Source organism: Microcaecilia unicolor, chromosome 1, assembly GCF_901765095.1.
Source record: "Microcaecilia unicolor chromosome 1, aMicUni1.1, whole genome shotgun sequence".
In the NCBI taxonomy this organism is placed as follows: domain Eukaryota; kingdom Metazoa; phylum Chordata; class Amphibia; order Gymnophiona; family Siphonopidae; genus Microcaecilia; species Microcaecilia unicolor.
The window spans coordinates 651,068,483-651,093,877 of record NC_044031.1 but is presented as its reverse complement, the minus strand read 5'-3'; the positions used below and the strand labels follow the sequence as shown (position 1 = coordinate 651,093,877).

The following is a 25,395-nucleotide window of genomic DNA, read 5'->3' as shown; positions in this document are numbered from 1 at the left end:
TTTTGCAGACACGGAACCACAGTAAGATTCTTGTGCACACAGCACTTTCTTTATTCTTACTCTCATTCTTAGATTCAGAGGGTTCCAGTTTCAGTTCTGTTTCATACTGTTACTGACTGGAGAAAACAAAGCTCTAATCGGTTCTGTATTTTTGTAAATGCAGTAGATAAATTGTGATGCTGAGAATGCCAGCGAATGGCTATGCAGTGATGCAAATGATCCAGGGTATTGTATTTTTAAGGGGCTACTCTAGCCTCATCTCCACTGTACAGCTCTAATGGACCAGCCATTATACTGAGCAGTGGGAGACTTTTAAGGCTGCACTTACTAAGACCTCTAGACTTCTCTTTCATCCTAACAGTCATGCGCATGTGTTCTGTCAAGGCTGAAAGTTAGTCAGAAGATAACCATATTCTAAATGTTCTTTATTTTATACCATTTGATCATATTCTAATATAGAGGGAGCAGTTAAGTTGTAATTTTCATCTGTTAGATTGATTGTCTAATGCCGGATAGAATCCGGGAAAATCTATCATCATATACATCTGACTCCATAACTGAATGTAGTAAGAAAGAGAAGGAGAGACAGTTTTTAGTTCTAAAGATTATAGGTTTATTTCCATACTCACCCCAGTAATATACAATTACAATGTAAGCGTATGTTCGTTCAGGAGGAGGCCCATCTGGCACGACCTATCGGTCTGATATGCCCCAGGAATTCTTCCCTTGCATCAAAAGTTACCAGTTTTTATATCCTCTTGCTTGCATTGATCTCAATTGGCTCCAACAGACCTCTATAATAACCTTGTCTATCAAATTGTACCCTGACCGCAAAATGTTCTCCGGAAGATCCCTCTGCAGAGGTGTTAACAGCCCCCCCCCCCTTTGAGCTTTCCGTTCTTTCACACCTACCATAGGTGTTGTTTACCAGCTTCATGCTATTTTTGATCAGTTTCGTTTCTTAGCTGCTAACTCTCCTTGTGAGGAATAGAAACTTAAGCAACAGGCCAACTTGACCTAAGTCATTCAGCAAGCAAACCCTTAGGCCTCAGATCTAGGCTCTAGGTTTTTAAACTTGGGCAGTAGGCCTCAGACTGTACCATATCTCTACACTTCCCTTTTCTTCAGACCGGCCAAGGAAGTTTAATATCAGCCGTCGCCACCCACAGCACTAGCTCCTATGTAACAGCCTACACGGGGAGAGTGACACAGCTGTCAAGTCACTCATTCCAGGAGACAGATGCTTTTTGGCTGGTCCTGGATTTCTGTCAGCTTCATTCTATATTGTATTATGGTACTTACAAAACACAGATTTCAATGAATAGAATCATGGATTACAAATACTACACTGCTTTAGGACGTAATTTTAAAACCAGAACCGGCCAAATAATCTCCCTCCTGGAATTGGGTAACTTGACAGCTCTGAAGTGATTGTGGACCAGTTGGGATCACAGCCTGTGCCACTTAGCCTGGACTACAGAAATAAGTAGTAGTGTATCTCCGCGAGAGGGTTGAGACAATGAGGTTTAAATCCAATCGCCCTGGCTGAGAAGCACTGCTTTAGAACACTTTTCCTCTACAAGTAACACAACATACTCAAACAGTCTAGAGAGAATTACGTCGAACGGGCGTGGCCTAGTTTTCGCGGGAGTCCACAGGTGTGTGACTCGCTGAGAGAACTACATCAAAACAGATGATGAAATTGTAGAATTGGTACAAGACAAGGAACATGAAGAATCTGAAACTGATGGTGATTGCCAGATTGATGCTGATGTGAGAACCACAAATGCAGAAGCCTTTGAACGTTTAAATACAGCAATGGCTTGGCTGGAAAAGCAGGAAGAAAGCAGTGCAATCCAGTTCCTTTGTCTGAAAAGACTACGTGATCTTGCAGCTGAGAAATGAAAGTTGGCCTTTAAGCAATTGTGAATGTACTTCTTCTTTTAACACTACTACTACTACTACTTAACATTTCTAGAGCGCTACTAGGGTTACGCAGCGCTGTACAATTTAACAAAGAGAGACAGTCCCTGCTCAAAGAGCTTACAATCTAATAGACAAGTGAACGGTCGGTCCGATCGGGGCAGTCAAATTGGGGCAGTCTGGATTCACTGAACGGTAAGGGTTAGGTGCCGAACGCAGCATTGAAGAGGTGGGCTTTAAGCAAAGACTTGAAGATGGGCAGGGAGGGGGCTTGGCGTAAGGGTTCAGGAAGGTTGTTCCAAGCATAGGGTGAGGCGAGGCAGAATGAGCGGAGCCTGGAGTTGGCGGTGGTGGAGAAGGGTACTGAGAGGAGGGATTTATCCTGTGAACGGAGGTTACGGGCGGGAACGTAAGGGGAGATGAGGGTAGAGAGGTAGTGAGGGGCAGCAGACTGAGTGCATTTGTAGGTAAGAAGGAGAAGCTTGAATTGAATGCGGTATCTGATCGGAAGCCAGTGAAGTGACCTGAGGAGAGGGGTGATATGAGTATATCGGTTCTGGCGGAATATGAGACGTGCAGCAGAGTTCTGAACAGACTGAAGGGGGGATAGATGGCTAAGTGGGAGGCCGGTGAGGAGTAAGTTGCAGTAGTCCAGGCGAGAGGTAATGAGAGCGTGGACGAGAGTTCGGGTGGTGTGTTCAGAGAGGAAAGGGCGAATTTTGCTGATGTTAAAGAGGAAGAAGCGACAGGTCTTGGCTATCTGCTGGATATGCGCAGAGAAGGAAAGAGAGGAGTCAAAGATGACTCCGAGGTTGCGGGCAGATGAGACGGGGAGGATGAGGGTGTTATCAACTGAGATAGAAAGTGGAGGAAGAGGAGAAGTGGGTTTTGGTGGAAAGACGATAAGCTCGGTCTTGGACATGTTCAGTTTCAGGTGGCGGTTGGACATCCAGGCAGCAATGTCGGATAAGCAGGCCGATACCTTTGCCTGGGTCTCCGCGGTGATGTCTGGTGTGGAGAGATACAGTTGGGTGTCATCAGCATAGAGATGATACTGGAAACCATGAGATGAGATCAGGGAGCCCAGGGAAGAGGTGTAGATTGAGAAGAGAAGGGGTCCAAGGACCGATCCCTGGGGAACACCAACAGATAAGGGGATGGGGGTGGAGGAAGATCCATGAGAGTGAACTTTGAAGGTGCGGTGGGAGAGATAGGAGGAGAACCAGGAGAGGACAGAGCCCTGGAACCCAAATGAGGACAGTGTGGCAAGAAGTAAGTCATGATTGACAGTGTCAAAAGCAGCGGATAGATCCAGGAGGATGAGGATGGAGTAGTGGCCTCTGGATTTGGCAAGGAACAGGTCATTACAGACTTTAGAAAGTGCTGTTTCTGTCGAGTGAAGAGGGCGAAAACCGGATTGAAGCGGATCAAGGATGGCATGAGAGGAGAGAAAATCAAGGCAGCGGCTGTGGACTGCGCGCTCAAGTGTCTTGGAGAGGAAGGGTAGGAGGGAGATGGGGCGGTAGTTGGAGGGACAGGTAGGGTCTAGTGATGGTTTTTTGAGGAGTGGCGTGACTACAGCATGCTTGAAGGTGTCGGGGACAGTTGCAGTGGAGAGAGAGAGGTTGAGGATATGACAGATGGAGGGGGTGATAGTAGGAGAGATGGTGTTAAGTAAGTTGGTGGGGATGGGATCAGAGGAACAAGTGGTGCATTTTGAGGAGGAAAGAAGGCGGGCGGTTTCCTCCTCGGAGATATCAGGAAAGGAGGAGAAAGAGGTCTGGGTTGGTTGGTTGAGGGAGAGGGTTGAAGGGTGAAGAGGAGGAGGTGGCTTGGTAGTGAACTCAAGGTTGATCTTTTGCACCTTGTCGCGGAAGTAGTCAGCCAGTGATTGAGGAGAGAGTGACGGGGGGGTGGGAGCGGAGGGCACTTTGAGGAGGGAGTTAAGGGTGGCGAAGAGACACACATATACAGTGGGGGAAATAAGTATTTGATCCCTTGCTGATTTTGTAAGTTTGCCCACTGACAAAGACATGAGCAGCCCATAATTGAAGGGTAGGTTATTGGTAACAGTGAGAGATAGCACATCACAAATTAAATCCGGAAAATCACATTGTGGAAAGTATATGAATTTATTTGCATTCTGCAGAGGGAAATAAGTATTTAATCCCTCTGGCAAACAAGACCTAATACTTGGTGGCAAAACCCTTGTTGGCAAGCACAGCGGTCAGACGTCTTCTGCAGTTGATGATGAGGTTTGCACACATGTCAGGAGGAATTTTGGTCCACTCCTCTTTGCAGATCATCTCTAAATCATTAAGAGTTCTGGGCTGTCGCTTGGCAACTCGCAGCTTCAGCTCCCTCCATAAGTTTTCAATGGGATTAAGGTCTGGTGACTGGCTAGGCCACTCCATGACCCTAATGTGCTTCTTCCTGAGCCACTCCTTTGTTGCCTTGGCTGTATGTTTTGGGTCATTGTCGTGCTGGAAGACCCAGCCACGACCCATTTTTAAGGCCCTGGCGGAGGGAAGGAGGTTGTCACTCAGAATTGTACGGTACATGGCCCCATCCATTCTCCCATTGATGCGGTGAAGTAGTCCTGTGCCCTTAGCAGAGAAACACCCCCAAAACATAACATTTCCACCTCCATGCTTGACAGTGGGGACGGTGTTCTTTGGGTCATAGGCAGCATTTCTCTTCCTCCAAACACGGCGAGTTGAGTTCATGCCAAAGAGCTCAATTTTTGTCTCATCTGACCACAGCACCTTCTCCCAATCACTCTCGGCATCATCCAGGTGTTCACTGGCAAACTTCAGACGGGCCGTCACATGTGCCTTCCGGAGCAGGGGGACCTTGCGGGCACTGCAGGATTGCAATCCGTTATGTCGTAATGTGTTACCAATGGTTTTCGTGGTGACAGTGGTCCCAGCTGCCTTGAGATCATTGACAAGTTCCCCCCTTGTAGTTGTAGGCTGATTTCTAACCTTCCTCATGATCAAGGATACCCCACGAGGTGAGATTTTGCGTGGAGCCCCAGATCTTTGTCGATTGACAGTCATTTTGTACTTCTTCCATTTTCTTACTATGGCACCAACAGTTGTCTCCTTCTCGCCCAGCGTCTTACTGATGGTTTTGTAGCCCATTCCAGCCTTGTGCAGGTGTATGATCTTGTCCCTGACATCCTTAGACAGCTCCTTGCTCTTGGCCATTTTGTAGAGGTTAGAGTCTGACTGATTCACTGAGTCTGTGGACAGGTGTCTTTCATACAGGTGACCATTGCCGACAGCTGTCTGTCATGCAGGTAACGAGTTGATTTGGAGCATCTACCTGGTCTGTAGGGGCCAGATCTCTTACTGGTTGGTGGGGGATCAAATACTTATTTCCCTCTGCAGAATGCAAATAAATTCATATACTTTCCACAATGTGATTTTCCGGATTTAATTTGTGATGTGCTATCTCTCACTGTTACCAATAACCTACCCTTCAATTATGGGCTGCTCATGTCTTTGTCAGTGGGCAAACTTACAAAATCAGCAAGGGATCAAATACTTATTTCCCCCACTGTATATATTATATACATACAGCACTGAACTGTACTTTTAAATACAGTACTGTACAGTATTTCCTTTTTTGAATATAAATACAGTATTGTATGTACTAGTGTTACAGTATTCTATTGTATGTTGTATTTTACATTTTTTTCTGCCAACTTATTGATGAAAATAAAACTAATGTTCAATATGTCATGCTCTGATTGTGTTTTCCTTAGAAATATTTGATATGAATTATCTGGATATACGATTATCCGGACCACCCTCTGCAGAGGAAGGCCCGGATAATCGGCATTCTATTGTATAAACGTATATATATTATTACATTTCAAATGTTCTACACCATAAGCTGCACTGACATTGGAACTTGAAAGACTATAACAAATCCACAAATAAACTAAATGAAATCAAGCAAAAGACAAGGCAGGCAATTAAGAAAACAAAACACTTACCCCCTCATGGTTGAATTCCCAGGGGATGACTTTGAACACCATGTAGCTGATGCCTGCCTCCAGGCAGCGCTGCGCCAGCACACGCCCCACATTCTCACTGGCTGCCGCATCCCGGGTGCTGTAGAGATGTCTCTTCACAGCCCATTCTTGAGTAGAGGCGGATACAACCACGTGGCCATCACAGTGCTCCACAAATGCTGTCACGTGGTTTTGAGAGCGTTCAAAGCGCAACCTGAGGAGACAGAAAATGCAATGAAATGTTAGTCAGACTAAAAAATGGTTAATATTTTGGGGAGTGGCACAGCAGTTACTGAGTCAAGAAATACAAAAGGCGGAAGATGCCACTGTGAAGATTAAGCTTTATAAGATTAAGGCCCTCAAAGAAATTGAATGCTGGGTATATCTGTGAAAAAGGTGCTGGCTTTGTGGATCTAAGGGTGGTTATAATAAATCAATATGATCCATGAAACATAGTCAGAGAAGGGGTTCTCAACCCAGTCATTGAGACACACCAAGCCAGTCAGGTTTTCATGGTACAAAAATGAATATGCATGACAGATTTCCATACAAAGGAGGAAGTGCAGGCAAATTTTACCTCTTTTACATTCACTGTGGGTATCCTGAAAACTTGACTGGCTAGGTGTGTCTCAAGGACTGGGTCAAGAACCCCAGGGTCAGAGGAATATAAGGCTGTAATGAGCTTGAAATTCCAGCCTCCTGCTCTGCTGGGGTCAGGGATCTCCCCTCCTTCCCCAATCCTTAAACTACAGATTCCACCAGCCCCCCCCCCCCCCCCCCCCCCAATGCAGTCATGGCTCCCAGTTCAGTCCTCGGGCCAAAAGGTTTGCTCACTTCTCTTCTAATGTGAAAGCAAGAACTGAATACATATAGTTGGTATTGCATTTCCTCTGTGCAATATTTTGCACTTCTCCACATAAAATTTAGGCTGCCAGTTAGATACCCAGTATGATAAAATCCTCCTGTAATTTCTCATGGTCTCTTATATTTTAACCACTTTGAATATTGAACATAGCAAATGACAGCAGAAGATCATACAACCTATACTATCAGCCCACATTCTGTTACCTGCAAATCTGACCACCATCGCTTATGTCTCCTTTTTCCAGATCATTAATGTGTTAAATACCAGACCCAATACAGATCCCTGGGACATTCCCTTCATTTTACTCTACTGGGAGAGCTGACCATTTTAGTCCTATCCTTTGCTTCATATCCTTTTTAACAATGCACAACAGGATTGTTTTTAACTTCCTGTGGGATCTTTTGAAGGAATTTTATCAAATATTTACTGAAAATCTAGATATACTTGGGAAGCCAATATATGGCGCCTAGCATTATGCGCTATTTCTATGCCAATTTTTTGGCACAGAAAAACGCTATAACGTAAGCAAGGTGTCCAAACAGCCTAAAAACAGCAGAATAGCTCAGAACTACCCTGTTACTGAATAACACCTAACTGCTTCCGCACGGATCTGAAACGGGGGCATAACAATGGAAAAGACGTGGGTGGACGTTCCCTTAAAATGCACACAGTGTTATATAATTCAGAGGATCCACAACCAACTTAAATGTTGGGATTTACCCCTGGTTTCAGTGGGTGTAAATCCTCACACCCAAAGTTGTGTGCAGATTCCAGCGCTATGTACTAGTCTATAAAGGGACCATCCCACAGCAACGTTTACAGAATAGTGTTCAGCACCATATACTGAATCCAGTCCATACTGTCTTACTTCCTCCCTCCCCCACATCTTCTAGTCAGCCCTATTTCCTTCCTGGTGCTCATACCTTCAAAAGATTCTAGCATATTAGTAAGAAAGGACTTTCCTTTGCTAAATTTACACTGGCTGTTCCCCATCATGTCAGGTTTATTCGTATAACCAGTTAATGCTTGTTATTCTGGACGTGAGCCCTTGAGCCCAGGCTGAGGCCTAGTATAGAATTTAGACCAAGGCCTAAGGTGGACCGAACAGGCCCTATGCACCACCCCAGCCACCAAACCCCGCACACTCACAATAACCAACAGGCACCACAAGAAAGGGGAAGATAGAGCATTCAGGCGGGCCTCACAGCCTATCGGGAACCCACTCACGCAGAGACCAAGCAAGCGGGCCTCATGGCCGACCAGGAACCGAGTCACACTCTGGGAAGGGGGAAAGAATAACATGGGTTCCACATGGAACTGCAGCGCACACAGTGCAGGGTAAAGCCACAGAGAAAAGGGTTAGAGGCAGAAGCCTCTAAGGGAAAACAAAGCTGTGCCACAGGCGAACAAGAATATAGGAAACACCAGAAAGAAACACTCTAGGTTTAAACAGCAAAGCACTCAGGGAAAAGGAAACAGACTATAGGAATATACTCTAGGCTGACTCAACACAGCACTCAGGGAAAAGGAAACCAACTATAGGGATATATTCTAGGCTGAAACAGCACAGCACACAAGGGAACAAGGCTGTACTTACAGCACACAAAGGAAAAGGGAGAACTACCTAAGGAATACACAAACTGGCTTCACAACACCCAAGGGAAAAAAAGGAACTGCTAAAGGGAAAGAAGAGGGCAGAGCACTCTGCAGACAAGATAAGGGGTGAGTAAACAAACAGAGGACGCTGCCTTGACCCACACAGACCAGAACAGGAACGCTGCTCTCCACACACAGGAGACAGCTACAGCAAACAAAAGAGAACTGTACAAACAAACAGGAGCAAAAATACAAGGACAAGGGAAGGCAGAACCACAGGGAGCAGAGCAGCAGCTCAGCACAAGCAAGGGAACACCGAAGGACAGAAAGCTAAACAAATAAACTGAAATGATTCAAGGCAACAGCTTACCCCAAACAGCACAACATTACAGGAGGAGAAGCAAACCAGGTGGGGGAAGTGAGGCAATCAGGCTCATGCTGGGAATACCCAGCACACACACACACAGAAACAGCAAGCATGAGAAAGGCTAAACTCCCACATAACACCAGTGCCCAAACACAGGCTGGCTTCAGCAAGGCAATCAACACGAAAGCAATGATTGCATGGGAAATGCAGGCTTAAATGGATCAAGCTTCTGAAGTCTGCTGGCTCAGCCCCTGACAAGCCAATCAGGAGTGAGTCCCAAACCTTCCCCTGCCCATCCAGCAGAATCATAACAATGTTCTTAATAACTTACACTATTTTATCCATCAAGGTGTCACTCATTGGTCATTACCCAGATCACACCAAAGACCCTTGTAGATGCATCTCAAAACAGATGATGGCACCTGCCTGCTGTGTGTGCATCTGTCTGTATATGTTTGGTGGATACAGAGCACAGAGACAGCCCATGGCTGGGTGGTGGATGAACCTTCAACCACAGACACTACCACTCGAAGATAGAGAAACCCTTTTTGATTTTTGCTGCTCCAGTGCAACCACTACTTTGTATGAGAGCACAGCTGATGATTTTATGCCTACTTGTTAGGTCTCTAGCATTGTTTGCCTCCCTTTCAGCAAAACGTTTATACTGACTCGAGCTTTGGACTCCTGATGAAGGCACAGGCTGAAACACAGACTGTGATGAGTCCTTGAAGTGCATATTGTTGCTTTTTTTGAATGTGCTGTCTTCAAGCAAATGCTGGTGTATTTATCAATAAAAGGACTTGTACTTTTACCTTGACTCATCGCCCTGGTCATTCCCACCCTTTTCTTTGATTACCCAAAGATAGTGAGGCAGTGGAAGGTACAACTGGGTATTGGGGGGGGGGGGAGCTGGCTGGGAGCAGGTGATAGGAAATTGGAGGGAGAAGTAGGGGAGAAAGGGTGGCTGGAAAAAAAGTGTGTGCCCCCCCCCCTCCCTTCACCATATACACACACACACACCTACTTTGTGTAAGCTTTTTTTCTATTTTCTCAGTAGGTACTGCTTTCCACTTTATTTTTTTTTTTTAAGGAAACCATTGCACCATCTAGCCTTGCTGGCAGATGTCTGCCATAGACAGCTGAATGGGAACAGGGTTCGCGGGGACGGAAGCAGTTTTGCGGGGTTCCCACGGGAATGGAGGCAGTTCTGCAGTGTTCCTGTGGAAGTGTAAGCTGCACCTGCACCAGCCTCTCATCTACAGAGTACCAAGTTCTTTGAGTGTTGTCTCTTCCTCCTAGTCTTCTTCCTTGCTGACAGCACAAACGTGGAAAGTCTTTCATTAAGGAGGTGGTACAGACACAAATGATGACGGAATTCAAAAAGGCATGGGATGAACACAGAGGATCTCTAATTAGAAAATGGAAGTTATAAAAAAACCTAATCTTAAATGGCTGCATGTGTGTGGCTGTGTCAAGTGATGTTTAGACGGTGACTTTGGCTGTGATGAACTAGGGCTGATACCGGGCAGACTTGTATGGTCTGTGTCTCATACATGGCAATCTGGTTTAGGATGGGCTGGTATTTGCGTATTGAGTAAGTGTTGAAGTCTTTCTGCTGGAAAGGGCTTAGACAGCAACTTCAGTGGCTGGAACATGAGGACAGTGCTGGACTGACTTTTATGGTCTGTGTCCCACAAATTAGAATAGACTGGAGTGGGCTTCAACGGCAACTCCAACAGTTGGAACATAAGGATAGGGCCAGATAGACTTCTATGGTCTATGTTCCAGAAACCCGAAAGAAAGACCATAATCAAGTATATAATATCACACTCGTTGATTTAATCATGAATTGATAATGAGTGTGACTATTGGGCAGACTGTATGGATCGTTCAGGTCTTTATTTGTTGTCACTTACTATGTTACAATTAATCCTCTTTGCTCACGGGCTGATGCGCAGACCTCAGCTCTGACACAGGCATGAGCATCGGATATCACCTGACCTACTGGAGCATGCATGTGGTGACCTCTCAGCACACAGTGCCAGTAAATCAGAGACAAATCTTACATGTGCACACCAGAGTGTTCCAAGCTTCAACTTCCATTCCTTCCTTGCCTACAGTGCTGTGGCTCACATCCAGAGAGAGACTGAGTGAGCTGACCGGAATTTTCTTTTATGTACCATTAAATTCTTATGGGGATGGGTTGGGATAGGTTACATTTTTGCGGGGATGGGTGGGGACGGGTAAGATTTCTGTCCCTGTGCAACTCTCTAGTCTGCCATCTTTTGATCCTGTGCTACATAAGACTGTAGTTATTACCGGTGCCACATACAGGAATATGTGCTACCAGCCTGTGCCACGTAAAAGGAGGCATTGCTACTCACCTATGCCAAAATTGCCGGCTGGGCCATACTGTCGCCCAACCACGGTCCTTTCTCGCTAGTGCCATGCGCTCCAGATTGCGTGGATTGCGGTTCATAAAATGTGGGCTCACCACCTCATTCTCCCTTGTGTCTACTTTGCTTTCAGGATACAGCTGTACATTAGCCCTGGTTTCCAGCAGGCGAACTGACGAGACAGGCAGAGGAAAACAAATTCAATCAATCAACATAAATTCATTGTTTATATACCACTATATCCCCTGAAAAGGGTGCACCACGGTTTACAACATGTCAAATAGACACATCATAAAACAAACAAATGAATTTTTTTTTAAAACTAAGATCAAACCTGGTCCTTTAAGCCAAGTCCCTGCATGCTTTGGTAAAATTATGCTCTCTATGAAGCTCAAAGTTCTCATAAAATACAAATTTTGCATATCCCAAAATAACCAGGAAGTACTATTAAATATCTCCCCCACCTAACCGTCTATGCTGAAACCAGCTGGTCTGTGGGCAGTCCAGGGGCAGAGTTAGCACATATGCTCAATATTGTACTATGGATAAATGCTGGCCGATCACACAAAACCTGATATCCAATGCTGGTGACTGGACACGGTCTGGTATTGAATATGTTTTACATTTATTGAGCTGGAGGAGTAGCCTAATGGTTAGTGCACTGACCTGAGAACCTGGGGAACTAGGTTTGATTCCCACTATATCTCCTTGTGACTCTGGGCAAGTCACTTAACCCTCCATTACCACAGGTACAAAATAAGTACCTATATAATATGTAAACTGCTTTCATTGTAACCACAGAAAGGCAGTATATTATTATTATTTATTGCATTTGTATCCCACATTTTCCCACCTCTTTGCAGGCTCAATGTGGCTTACAATAAGTCATGGATAGTGGAAATATGAGGAGAGAAGAAATTTGGTGTTACAAAAGGAATTGGGTTGCATGGTAATGTGATACATAATGGTAGGAAAAAGAAAAGACAGAAGGTAGTATTTTACAATCAGGGTATATGTGAGAAATTCAGATGTCTTGGTCTTTGTGATAGGTCTTGTCGAAGAGATGGGTCTTTAGCAGTTTCCGGAAATTGGTCAGTTCGTAAACCGCTTTCAGATTGCGTGGCAGTTCGTTCCAGAGTTGTGCACTCATATAAGAAAAGGTTGATGCGTGTATTAGTTTGTACTTTAGACCTTTACAAATGGGGAAAATGGAGATTGAGGAATGTGCGAGAAGATTTTTTAGCATTCCTGGGTGGTAGGTCTATCAGGTCTGACATATATGCTGGAGCATCTCCATGGATGATCTTATGTACTAGTGTGCATACTTTGAACATGATGCGTTCTTCGATTGGGAGCCAGTGTAGCTTCTCTCGTAGGGGTTTTGCACTCTCGTATTTTGGTTTTCCAAATACGAGTCTGGCTGCCGTGTTTTGGGCTGTTTGGAGTTTTTTCAGTATTTGCTCTTTGCAGCCAGCGTAAAGAGAGTTGCAGTAATCTAGATGGCTGAGAACTAATGATTGTGCCAGATTACGGAAGACTGTCCTCGGGAAGAATGGTCGTACTCTTTTCAATTTCCACATTGATTGGAACATCTTTTTGGTTGTGTTTTTCGCGTGGTTCTCAAGCATTAGGTGCCAGTCAATGGTAACACCGAGAATTTTCTAGGTTTCCGAGATGGGTAGGTTTAATTTTGGTGTGTTGATGGTGGTGAATTTGCTCGTATTGTGTTGAGAGGTAAGTACTAGGCATTGGGTTTTTTTCTGCGTTGAGTTTTAACCGAAAGGCATCTGCCCAGGAGTGCATGATGTGTAGGCTTTGGTTGATGTCGTTGGAAATTTCTTTTAGGTCTTGATTGAATGGGATGTAGATCGTTACATCATCAGCATAAATGTAAGGATTGAGGTTTTGGTTGGATAGTAGTTTGGCTAGAGGTGTCATCATTAGGTTGAATATAGCTGGTGAAAAGGGAGATCCTTGTGGAACTCCACATTCAGGTGTCCATGCAGTTGATGTAGTCGACTTTGATGTCACCTGATATGAGCGTGTGGTTAGGAATCCTTTAAACCAGTTGAGAACATTGCCTCCAATGCCGAAGTATTCAAGGATGTGTAGTAGGATTCCATGATCAACCATATCGAAGGCGCTTGACATGTCGAATTGTAGAAGTAGTATATTCTTGCCAGTTGCAATTGTTTGTTTGAATTTCGTCATGAGCGTAGCTAATACTGTTTCAGTGCTGTGATTAGATCGAAATCCTGATTGGGAATCGTGTAGTAATGAGAATTTGTTTACATATTCTGTGAGTTTTTTGGTTACCATTCCTTTTGTTATTTTGGTTATTAAGGGGATGGATGCAACTGGTCTATAGTTGGTTATTTCGCTTGCGTTTTTCTTTGAATCTTTGGGTATGGGGGTGAGTAGAATGTTTCCTTTTTCCTTTGGGAAGAGTCCATTTTGTAACATAAAATTCACGTGTTTCGTTAGGTCTGTGATGAAGTGTTGGGGTGCCAATTTCATAAGGGTATTGGGGCATATATCTAATTTGCAATGAGATTTGGCGAATTTTTTAAGTGTTTGGGAGATAAGATCTTCCGATATTGTCTCAAATTCAATCCAGATCCTATCTGCTGGGTATATTCCAGGGTTTGGGTCTAGGCAGTCTAGAAGTGTAGCGTATTCGATGGGGCTGGCAGGTATTTTGAGTCGTAGTTGTACTATTTTCTCTTTGAAGTCCCATCTCCTTTCCCTTGATATACCACCTTTCCAGACATGCCATCAAGGTGGTTTACAATAATAAAATCAGAAATAGAAAAGAACTCCATAATACACATAGGATAGGTGAAACAAAAAGATAGGAAAGGGAAAGAAGGCACAGAACACAATGGGGTATATTCAGCCAGCAGCTAAAACAATTCATTGTGTATATTAAACCCCTGTATGTTGGGCATTAGAGTGGATACATTTTTTTACTGTATTTATTGAATACCTAAAATTTGTTATACCATTGTATCACAAGAATTTCAAAGTGGTTTATAGTCTCAGGGTAGGAACAGGTTCAAAGAGGCAGAAACAAACTACTAAACAAAAGAAATTACAGTATTGTCTCGATTATCCGTCCTTCACTGATCCGAGCACCATCCGGAATATCCGACAGACTTCACAGTGACATCACATAGCTTCTCTTTCCATTTTCCAAACCCAGGACCCTACTTTTACCACCATTGTGAGCCGGGGCTCTGCTTTTCTTTCTGTATTGTTTGAGGGGTTCCAGTACTATCCGACAACAGATTGGTCCCGTTTAGGTTGGATAATCGAGACGTTACTGTAGCTGAAACAAAAGGAAGTTTGTAGCACAATATTTGTCTTAGAACGTAAACACAACAATCAACAAAAAAAAAAAAGGGGGGGGGGGGAGAATGCACCAAAAAGGAAAGGTTAGGGAGTCCTAATTTTAAACTCTCACGGGATCCATGGACTCATAATTCTGATTTATCTCAGAAAAGACTTACAAATCCCTGCATACAGTGGAACATAGATACACTAATACAGTCTAGGGCAGGGCTGTTCAACCCTTTTCTATTGGGGAGCAACATTTTGTATTATTTGGCTGCAGATTCTGTCGAATAGTGGCATCCTCCCCTCCCCACCCTTCACTCCACTTAGTCTCTCTCTCATGTACCCACCCCGCAGCCTTCACCCAATCTCTCTTGGCTGACTTCAGCTGCATGAAAACTGTACAAATCTGGCTTCTCCACTAAGACTCTGGCTCTCTTCAAGCTTGAGCTGCTCCAGTACAGAAAGTTTGGGTTGACCTCACTGTTTCAAGTCTCATGAAACTTGAAATCTTGAGAGCTCCTGAACTTTCTGCAACATGCAGCTTAAGCTTACAGAGCTTGAGCCGCGTGATCAGGATATTAAGGTTAGTCCGTTGGTTTCAAGTCTCACGAGACTTGAAACTGTGAGAGATCCTGAGCTCCCTGCACCATGCAGCTCAAGCTTGAAGAAACATAGAAATATGACGGCAGATAAAGGCCAAATTATTCATCCAGTCTGCCCATCCTCCGTAACCCTTAACTCCTCCTTTTCCTAAGGGATCTTACAGTGGTGGAAATAAGTATTTGATCCCTTGCTGATTTTGTAAGTTTGCCCACTGACAAAGACATGAGCAGCCCATAATTGAAGGGTAGGTTATTGGTAACAGTGAGAGATAGCACATCACAAATTAAATCCGGAAAATCACATTGTGGAAAGTATATGAATTTATTTGCATTCTGCAGAGGGAAATAAGTATTTAATCCCTCTGGCAAACAAGACCTAATACTTGGTGGCAAAACCCTTGTTGGCAAGCACAGCGGTCAGACGTCTTCTGTAGTTGATGATGAGGTTTGCACACATGTCAGGAGGAATTTTGGTCCACTCCTCTTTGCAGATCATCTCTAAATCATTAAGAGTTCTGGGCTGTCGCTTGGCAACTCGCAGCTTCAGCTCCCTCCATAAGTTTTCAATGGGATTAAGGTCTGGTGACTGGCTAGGCCACTCCATGACCCTAATGTGCTTCTTCCTGAGCCACTCCTTTGTTGCCTTGGCTGTATGTTTTGGGTCATTGTCGTGCTGGAAGCCACGACCCATTTTTAAGGCCCTGGCGGAGGGAAGGAGGTTGTCACTCAGAATTGTACGGTACATGGCCCCATCCATTCTCCCATTGATGCGGTGAAGTAGTCCTGTGCCCTTAGCAGAGAAACACCCCCAAAACATAACATTTCCACCTCCATGCTTGACAGTGGGGACGGTGTTCTTTGGGTCATAGGCAGCATTTCTCTTCCTCCAAACACGGCGAGTTGAGTTCATGCCAAAGAGCTCAATTTTTGTCTCATCTGACCACAGCACCTTCTCCCAATCACTCTCGGCATCATCCAGGTGTTCACTGGCAAACTTCAGACGGGCCGTCACATGTGCCTTCCGGAGCAGGGGGACCTTGCGGGCACTGCAGGATTGCAATCCGTTATGTCGTAATGTGTTACCAATGGTTTTCGTGGTGACAGTGGTCCCAGCTGCCTTGAGATCATTGACAAGTTCCCCCCTTGTAGTTGTAGGCTGATTTCTAACCTTCCTCATGATCAAGGATACCCCACGAGGTGAGATTTTGCGTGGAGCCCCAGATCTTTGTCGATTGACAGTCATTTTGTACTTCTTCCATTTTCTTACTATGGCACCAACAGTTGTCTCCTTCTCGCCCAGCGTCTTACTGATGGTTTTGTAGCCCATTCCAGCCTTGTGCAGGTATATGATCTTGTCCCTGACATCCTTAGACAGCTCCTTGCTCTTGGCCATTTTGTAGAGGTTAGAGTCTGACTGATTCACTGAGTCTGTGGACAGGTGTCTTTCATACAGGTGACCATTGCCGACAGCTGTCTGTCATGCAGGTAACGAGTTGATTTGGAGCATCTACCTGGTCTGTAGGGGCCAGATCTCTTACTGGTTGGTGGGGGATCAAATACTTATTTCCCTCTGCAGAATGCAAATAAATTCATATACTTTCCACAATGTGATTTTACGGATTTAATTTGTGATGTGCTATCTCTCACTGTTACCAATAACCTACCCTTCAATTATGGGCTGCTCATGTCTTTGTCAGTGGGCAAACTTACAAAATCAGCAAGGGATCAAATACTTATTTCCACCACTGTATATGCTTGTCCCATGCTTTCTTAAACTCTGACAGACCTTGTCTCCACATCCTCCACCGGGAGGTCATTTCACACTTCCACCACCCTTTCCATAAATGAATACTTTCTTAGATTCATCCTAAGCCTATGTCCTCGTATGCCCCCTCATTCCACAGTTTTCCTTCATTTGAAAAAGGCTCTCTTCCTGTACATTAATGCCCCTGAGATTTTAAATGTTTTTATCATCTCCTCTTTCCCTCCTCTCTTCCAGCGTATACATGTTGAGGTTGATAAGGCTGTCCTATGTTTTATGTCCAAGACTGCTTACCAATTTTGTAGCTGCCCTCGAATTGCAGGAGTTTGATGCAGCTGAAGGCAGCTGGGCACGAGCAGATAGCAGGAATTTGTGGGCTGGGTTCTGGCCTACAGGCCGTAGGTTAGACAAGTCTGGGCTAGGGTAATTAATGAGGTAATACAGAGAATATGACAGTAGCAAGGAACTGTAGGGCCCCTCTAGTATGCCCTATTTATTTTCTGGTGCATGCCATAGACCCAAGGTGATCACTGTTATGTTGGTCTTTCCCTTGACTTCTCTGCAGCTGAGGACTGTGCTTATAGCAAGCTTCTGTGCATTCTGTTACTGCTTTTATCTATCTCCACCAACTCCCCCGGGCCCTGATGCTAAGAACTCCAACACTAAACAGTGCTCGCCCCATAGTACAAAAACACAAAAATAGAGCTCCCCAATGCTAATGACATACAAATCATATGCACACTGTGAGAATGAAAGTAAGGGAGAGGATCATGCCTGGAGAAATGAGGACTAGTTTCACAGTAAGTGCAGCGCTTGTGCACATGCCCAGCAAACCCTGAAGTAAAACACATATCAGCGTCCTGCTTCTGTGTCTTTAAATATAAGCTTTGCCATTTATTTTTCCACTTGAAAGGCTTACAGTTAAGCACAGAAAATAGGAGCCAATATGTGCTTTCAGTTTCAGGTTTGCTCAGACTTGCATACATTTTTTTCTCAGTACCAGCGCTTAGATGCCGTTAATAATATGGAATATATGGGCCATGCTGGACAGGACCATATAACCATAGAATAGGCTGATCAATAACCTGTATGATTGTGTGTAGAGCTAGGCCTCAAAAGGTTAATAGGACAAACTGTAAACTGCTTACAATTGTACTTTTACAGAAATGCTTATATGAAAGATGATCATTTACTGGAAATGCCCATGTGGAGGAGTGATCTAGTGGTTAGGGTGGTGGACTCTGGTCCTGGGGAACTGAGGAACTGAGTTCGATTTCCACTTCAGGCACAGCTCCTTGTGACTCTGGGCAAGTCACTTAACCCTCCATTGCCCCAGGTACAAATACGTACCTGTATATGTAAGCCGCATTGAGCCTGCCATGAGTGGGAAAGCGCGGGGTACAAATGTAACTAAAAAAAAAAAAAAAAAAATGAGACAGATGGTCATTTACAAGAAATGCTTATGTGACAGAAGGTCTGTTTTAGGCCTTGCAACATTGGATAACAAGGAAGTAGATGTGTTTTTCAAGCAGTTTAATAAGAAACTGAAATATGATCTCATTACAAAATGGTTTATACCCCTAGTAAAGTTAGGGGAATTTTAAAAATATTGAACAGGTGGGAAGGAACAAACAAGATCATGCGGTTGGAGACAATGTTGAAAGTGAGAAAAACCCAGATGACCTGTGCAGATGACCTGCTGATATGTGAAATTACTGTAAATGTGAAATTAAGCAAGTTACAGGAAATAAAGTGCTGAATATAAAGAAAATCATAAATGCTAATAAGTAAATTAACTAATTCTGATGCTAATTAGTATCTGTACACGAAGACAGATTTACAGGAATAAGAATGACGCAAAAGCATGTGATTGAAAGAGTATATAAATGAGAACTGTAAATCAATAGAAATTAGATAAGTAATACTGTGGAATCGCACTTCGCGTCCAGTTTACCACTCTCTATGTGAAAAGCTTTGAGAACTGTCTTGATTATATCTGATTTGATGTACGGCCTAGACTGAAATTACCATATACCAGTGTACCCATAATTGGTAAGTTATAATAAAATCTTTCTTCTCATATCAACAGCCTTCTGACTCTCCTTCTTCTAGTAATTTATAAAAACAGTTTATGTGTATCAGTGGTAGACACTGTTTGCATTTATATAGACTTGGGTTTATTTTACTTATAGGAGGCCAGATTAGTTGGAATCTAGTAAATACAAGGCTTACATGGGCTTCCTTCCACTTCCAAAACAAATCAAAGCCAGCAGATTTTAAAAAGAAAATCATAAGAAATCCTCTCTTCAAACTCCCCCAATGCCAGTTCTGAGCTGGTGGTAGGTTTCCAGTGTTAAGGGCAAGGTTTTTTCATGAATTGTTCTCTGAACATTGAAAGGAAATACCTCATTAACATCTGATTATATTTAAATACAATTTGTGGCTATCTTTGACACGCATGTTTTCTGCGCTACAGCTTTTTAAACATTTTGCACAGATTAATGCCAGCGCTAGTTCATCACTAATCAGCTCCAACACCAGCATTAGGTTCTGATCAGGGCCCTGAAAAGCTGTTCTATGCATTCTCCACTCTTTCTGTGGGGAAAAAAAAAGTGTTTTCTATTGCCCAGCCTCATAATATAAGATCTTATTCTAGAACTTCAACACTCCCTGTGCCACCTTTCAACTCCCTGTACAGAGGTCCCTGAACCACAGAGGGAAGCAGTGTCTGGTCACCTGCATATAATAAATTTAAACCATTTTGGTTGTACCACAGAAGGCGGTATATCAAATCCATGACCATTTACCATCACTTGGTTTCGGCCTTCACCCAGTCTGGTACAAGGGATCTTTGCATCCGTTGCTAGGCTCTGAGGGTCTTCCCTAATCTGTGTCAGCTTGATAAATAAAACAATTCTTATCTACAAGCTATCAATAAAATAACAACACACCATTGCTTTTCCAACAGCTACTTCTAAGGTAAAATTATGTATCATACCTGATAATTTTCTTTCCATTAATCGTAGCTGATCAATCCATAGACTGGTGGGTTGTGTCCATCTACCAGCAGGTGGAGATAGAGAGCAAACTTTTGCCTCCCTATATGTGGTCATGTGCTGCCGGAAACTCCTCAGTATGTCGATATCAAAGCTCCATCCGCAGGACTCAGCACTTAGAGAATTACACCCACAAAGGGACACTCTGCCCAGCTCACCACCGCCGAAACGGGGGAGGGGAATTAACCCAACTCATCCCCACACAAGTGGGGGAGGGGAATCCGTCCAGCTCATCCCCGCGGAGCGGGGGAGGGACACCACCCCGCCGATGCGGGGGGGATCTGGCTTATCCTGCAACCGCGGGAGGAGCTGACTGACCCTAACACCGCCAAAGCGGGAGGGGTACAAAACTGCCCTACAGCCGTACGAAGCGGGAGGGAGCGCCGGCAGAATTTAAGTCTCAATCCAGCCCCGTAAAACGGAGGGGAGAGGAATGCAGCAGCTCACTGTAACACAAACTCGTCTCAACTCTTGAAGAATCCAATTGAAAAAACTTGAACACGAAGTCCTCCTGAAGTAACTGAAGACTAAACTTGAACCTGAAATGCAACCAGAATATAAACAGTACAGATATCTGGGCGGGGCTATGGATTGATCAGCTATGATTAATGGAAAGAAAATTATCAGGTATGATACATAATTTTACCTTCCATATCATCATGCTGATCAATCCATAGACTGGTGGGATGTACCGAAGCAGTACTCACCCAGGGCGGGACATTGAAATCCCTGACCTCAACACTGAAGCTCCAAACCGGGTCTCCGCCCGAGCAGCCACAGTCAAGCGGTAATGCTTGGAGAATGTATGGGCCGAAGCCCAAGTTGCCGCCTTGCATATCTCTTCCAAGGAGACGGACCCGGCCTCTGCCATCGAGGCCGCCTGAGCTCTAGTGGAGTGAGCCTTCAGTTGGATAGGCGGCACCTTCCCCGCGGCCACATAAGCCGCCGCAATGGCTTCCTTCACCCATCTTGCCACTGTAGGCTTAGCAGCCTGCAGACCCTTACGAGGACCTGCAAACAGGACAAACAGATGATCCGACTTCCGGAAATCATTGGTCACTTCCAAGTATCTGATGATGACTCGTCTCACATCCAGATATTTGAGAGCAGAGTATTCCTCTGGGTAGTCCTCCCTACGAAAGGAAGGGAGACAGAGCTGCTGATTCACATGGAAGCGAGAAACAATCTTGGGCAGGAAGGAAGGCACTGTGCGAATAGTCACTCCTGCCTCAGTGAACTGCAGAAAAGGCTCTCGACATGTGAGTGCCTGGAGCTCGGAAACTCTTCTGGCTGAAGTGATAGCCACCAAAAAGACTGCTTTCAACGTCAGGTCTTTCAGAGATGCCCTCGACAAGGGTTCAAAAGGCGGCTTCTGCAAGGCTCTTAGCACCAGGTTGAGATTCCACGCAGGCACCACTGAGTGCAGAGGAGGGCGCAGGTGATTAACTCCCTTGAGAAAACGCACCACATCTGGCTGCGAAGCCAGGGAAGCGCCCTTCAGGCGGCCCCTGAAGCAAGCCAGAGCCGCTACCTGGACTTTAAGGGAACTGAGCGACAGGCCTTTCTCCAGACCTTCTTGCAGGAACGCCAACACTGAAGAAATTGGAGCAGTGAAGGGAGAAAGTGAGCCTGCTTCACACCACGCTGCAAAGGTACGCCAAACCCTGGCGTAAGCAGTAGAATAGAGCGCTTCCTCGCTCTCAGCATAGTGGCGATGACCTTGTCTGAGAAGCCCTTCTTCCTCAGACGCTGCCGCTCAATAGCCAGGCCGTAAGACCAAAGGGGGAGGGATCCTCCATCACCACGGGACCCTGATGCAACAGGCCCTGCTCCACTGGCAGTCGCAAAGGGTGGTCCACTAAGAGCCTGATCAAGTCCGCATACCAGGGACGTCTGGGCCAGTCTGGACCCACCAGGATTATCCGGCCCGGATGCTTTGCCACCCGGTCTAGCACCCTGCCCAACATGGGCCAGGGCGGGAACACATAGAGAAGCTCCTGTGTCGGCCACTGTTGGAGAAGAGCATCTACTCCCAGGGATCAAGGGTCCCGTCCTCTGCTGAAAAAGCGCGGCACTTGGCAATTGGCCGATGACGCCATCAGGTCTAGGCTCGGCTGGCCCCAGCGCTTCGTGATGTCCAAGAACGCCTGAGCCGATAACTGCCACTCTCCGGGATCCAAGGTATGGCGACTGAGAAAGTCCGCCTTGACATTCATGACTCCGGCAATGTGGGCCGCTGACAGCTGCTCCAGGCTCGCTTCCGCCCACTGGCATAAATTCATGGCCTCCTTGGCTAGAGGGGCGCTCTTGGTACCTCCTTGGCGGTTGACATAGGCCACAGCCGTGGCATTGTCCGACAGGACCCTTACTGGCTTCAACGCCAGTATCGGGAGGAACTGCAATAGCGCCAACCGAATGGCTCTGAGTTCCAGGAGGTTGATAGACCACTTTGCCTCTGCAGGAGACCAGAGCCCCTGCGCTGCCCTTCCCAAACAGTGGGCTCCCCAGCCCGTCAAAGAGGCGTCCGTCGTGACGACAATCCACTCCGGGGTTACAAGAGGCATCCCTGCAGACAACTTGTCTGTCTTCAGCCACCAGCTCAGCGCCTTGCGCACTGCTGGATCCAAGGGAAGGCGCACAGCATAATCCTCCGACCGGAGTCCAGCGCTGCAGCAGAGAGTGTTGAAGTGGTCTCATATGAGCCCTGGCCCAGGGCACTACATCCATCGTGGCCGTCATAGAGCCCAACAGCTGCACATAGTCCCAAGCCCGAAGGGGAGAGGCTACTAGGAACTGGTCCACCTGAGCCTGAAGTTTGACAATCCGATTGTCCGGCAGGAACACTCTGCCCACTTGGGTGTCGAATCGAACGCCCAGATACTCCAGGGACTGAGTTGGGCGCAGCTGGCTTTTCTCCCAGTTGATGATCCACCCCAGGGAGCTCAAAAGAGCAATCACCCGGTCCACAGCTTTGCCGCACTCTGCATAAGAGGGGGCTCGGATCAACCAGTCGTCCAGATAAGGATGGACTTGTACTCCTTCCTTTCGCAGGAAGGCCGCGATGACCACCATTACTTTGGAGAAGGTCCGCGGAGCAGTAGCCAACCCGAACGGGAGGGCTCTGAACTGGAAGTGTCGGCCCAGGACTGCAAAACGCAGAAAGCGTTGATGAGGAGGCCAGATGGGAATATGCAAGTACGCTTCCTTGATGTCCAAGGATGCCAGGAACTCCCCTGCCTTCACTGCCGCTATAACAGAGCGGAGAGTCTCCATGCGAAAGTGCCGAACTTTCAAGGCCCGATTGACCCCTTTGAGGTCGAGGATAGGCCGTACAGAACCTCCTTTCTTTGGTACCACAAAGTAAATGGAGTAACGTCCCTTGCCAAGCTGATTTTCTGGCACCGGAACGACCGCACCCAGGCGGATCAGATTGTCCAAGGTCTGCTGCACTGCCACAGCCTTGACCGGAGACTTGCAGGGAGAGAGTACAAACCCGTCTTTTAAGGGTCGGCAGAACTCTAGCTTGTAGCCGTCTCTGATGACGTCTAGCACCCAAGTGTCTGAAGTTACTCTGGTCCACTCGCCCAGAAACGAGGACAGGCGTCCTCCAATCTGCACTGGGCCATGGACCAAGACCCCGTCATTGGGTACGAGACCCTGGGGGAGGACCGGAGGGCGTACCTCCGGGACGGCGGTCTCTGCGAAAGGAATGCTGCTTGGGGGAGAAGTTCCTCTTGAAGGAAGAGGAGGCAGAGGAGCCCGACTTGCCCGGGCGGTACCGACGGACCTCTTGAAACCGTCCTCTGGAGTTACCGGGGCAAGCACTGGTCCGAGCCCTGGCCTCTGGTAACCTCTTGCCCTTAGACGTGCCGAGATCGGTCACAATTTTGTCCAGCTCGACCCCAAAGAGCAGCTTGCCTTTAAAAGGCAACTTAGCCAGGCGGGACTTAGAGGCGTGGTCCGCAGACCAATGCTTCAGCCATAGCCACCGCCGCGCAGAGACTGTCTGAGCCATACCTTTAGCTGAGGCTCTCAAGACATCATACAGTAAGTCTGCCAAATAAGCCAAGCCCGATTCCAGGGCCGGCCAATCAGCCCTCAAGGAAGGATCCGAGGGGGAAGCCCGCTGCACAATCGTCAGGCACTCCCTGGCCACATAGGAGCTGCAAACTGAGGCCTGCAAACTTAAAGCAGCCGCCTCGAAGGACGACCTTAAGGCCGCCTCCAATCTTCTATCTTGGGCGTCCTTTAGGGCCGTGCCACCTTCCACCGGCAACGCCGTTTTCTTAGTCACCGCAGTGATTAAAGAATCCACGGTAGGCCAAAGAAAGGCCTCACGTTCACTTTCAGGCAAAGGATAGAGGCCGGACATAGCCCTAGCCACTTTGAGGCTCGCTTCCGGGACATCCCATTGAGCCGAAATTAAGGTGTGCATGGCATCATGCACGTGGAAGGTTCTAGGCGGGCGCTTCGTCCCCAGCATAATGGCGGAGCCAACAGGGGCTGAGGGAGAGACGTCCTCAGGAGAGGAAATCTTCAAAATGCTCATGGCCTGCATTAACAGGTTGGGCAAATCCTCTGAGCGAAAGATCCGCGCTGCAGAGGGGTCATCCGCTCCATCCGAGTGGGAATCCGTCTCCTCCAAGGAATCCCCAAAGGACCGTTGGGAGAACTCAGATACGCTGCCCTCATCTACATCAGAAGAGACGAAGTCCTCTAAGGCCTGGGAATACACCCGAGGGCGTTTACTTCTGGAGGCCTCAACCCCTTTATCGGACAAGGGAGCAGGGGCAGCGTTTTGCATAAGGAAGGCCTGATGCAGCAGCAAAATAAACTCGGGGGAGAAACCCCCCAGACTGTGCACTTCAGCAGCCTGGGCCACAGCCCTAGATGCACCCTCAACCGGCGCTCGCAAGAGCGGGGGAGAAACATGCTGCGCATCCAAGATGGCGTCCGGCGCGACACTCCGTGAAGGAGCCGCGCGGGAAGAACGGCGCTTAACTTTAGCCGCTTTTTTGCCGTCGCCCAAATCAAGGGTGGCCATGGCATTAACGTCTCCCAGCTCAAGGGCGGTCCAAGAAGAAGCCGTCCGAGCAGAGTGGCCGGCCAAGATGGCGGAGGCGAGCAGCGGGGGATGGGCGTTTATGGCGGGAAAAACCGCCGCGCCGGAGGGAGAACCGGGACACTGACCGGCCTCCAAACTGACAACCAACAAGGGCGAATCAGACTTTAAGGCCCCCGCATCCCCGCTAGAAACGCACACGCGGTCCGGGGAGCGAATCTTCGCGCCCTCGCCCTCTGACGCCATAGGCCACGTGGAGATCGATCGGGGAACCCCCTGCCCGCTATAAAAAGGTAAAGATTACCTGCTTCTCGCTCCGAGCTGTAACGAACTGGTGTCCCAGTGAGTAGCTGCAATAAACGTTTAAATAAACGTCGAAATAAACGCCCTTAAGGACGTCCAAAAATTA

At 46.6% G+C, this 25,395-nt stretch overlaps 1 protein-coding gene across 2 annotated transcripts in view; it reads right to left on the bottom strand.

Moving 5' to 3' along the window:
• Positions 1-25,395, bottom strand: part of MRPL18 (mitochondrial ribosomal protein L18) — a 30,068-nt gene that overhangs the window by 4,053 nt on the left and 620 nt on the right. Inside the window, exons 1-3 of one of the 2 annotated variants that reach the window (XM_030190335.1) lie at positions 18,219-18,254; positions 11,157-11,340; positions 5,927-6,158 (exon numbers count right to left, since the gene is read on the bottom strand). In XM_030190335.1, coding sequence (XP_030046195.1) covers positions 5,927-6,158; positions 11,157-11,340; positions 18,219-18,249 — 447 coding nt within the window. In that variant the 5' untranslated portion in view covers positions 18,250-18,254. Of the gene's footprint in view, positions 1-5,926; positions 6,159-11,156; positions 11,341-18,218; positions 18,255-25,395 lie in introns of those variants that run through there. The other variant, XM_030190334.1, reaches the window with a different exon arrangement.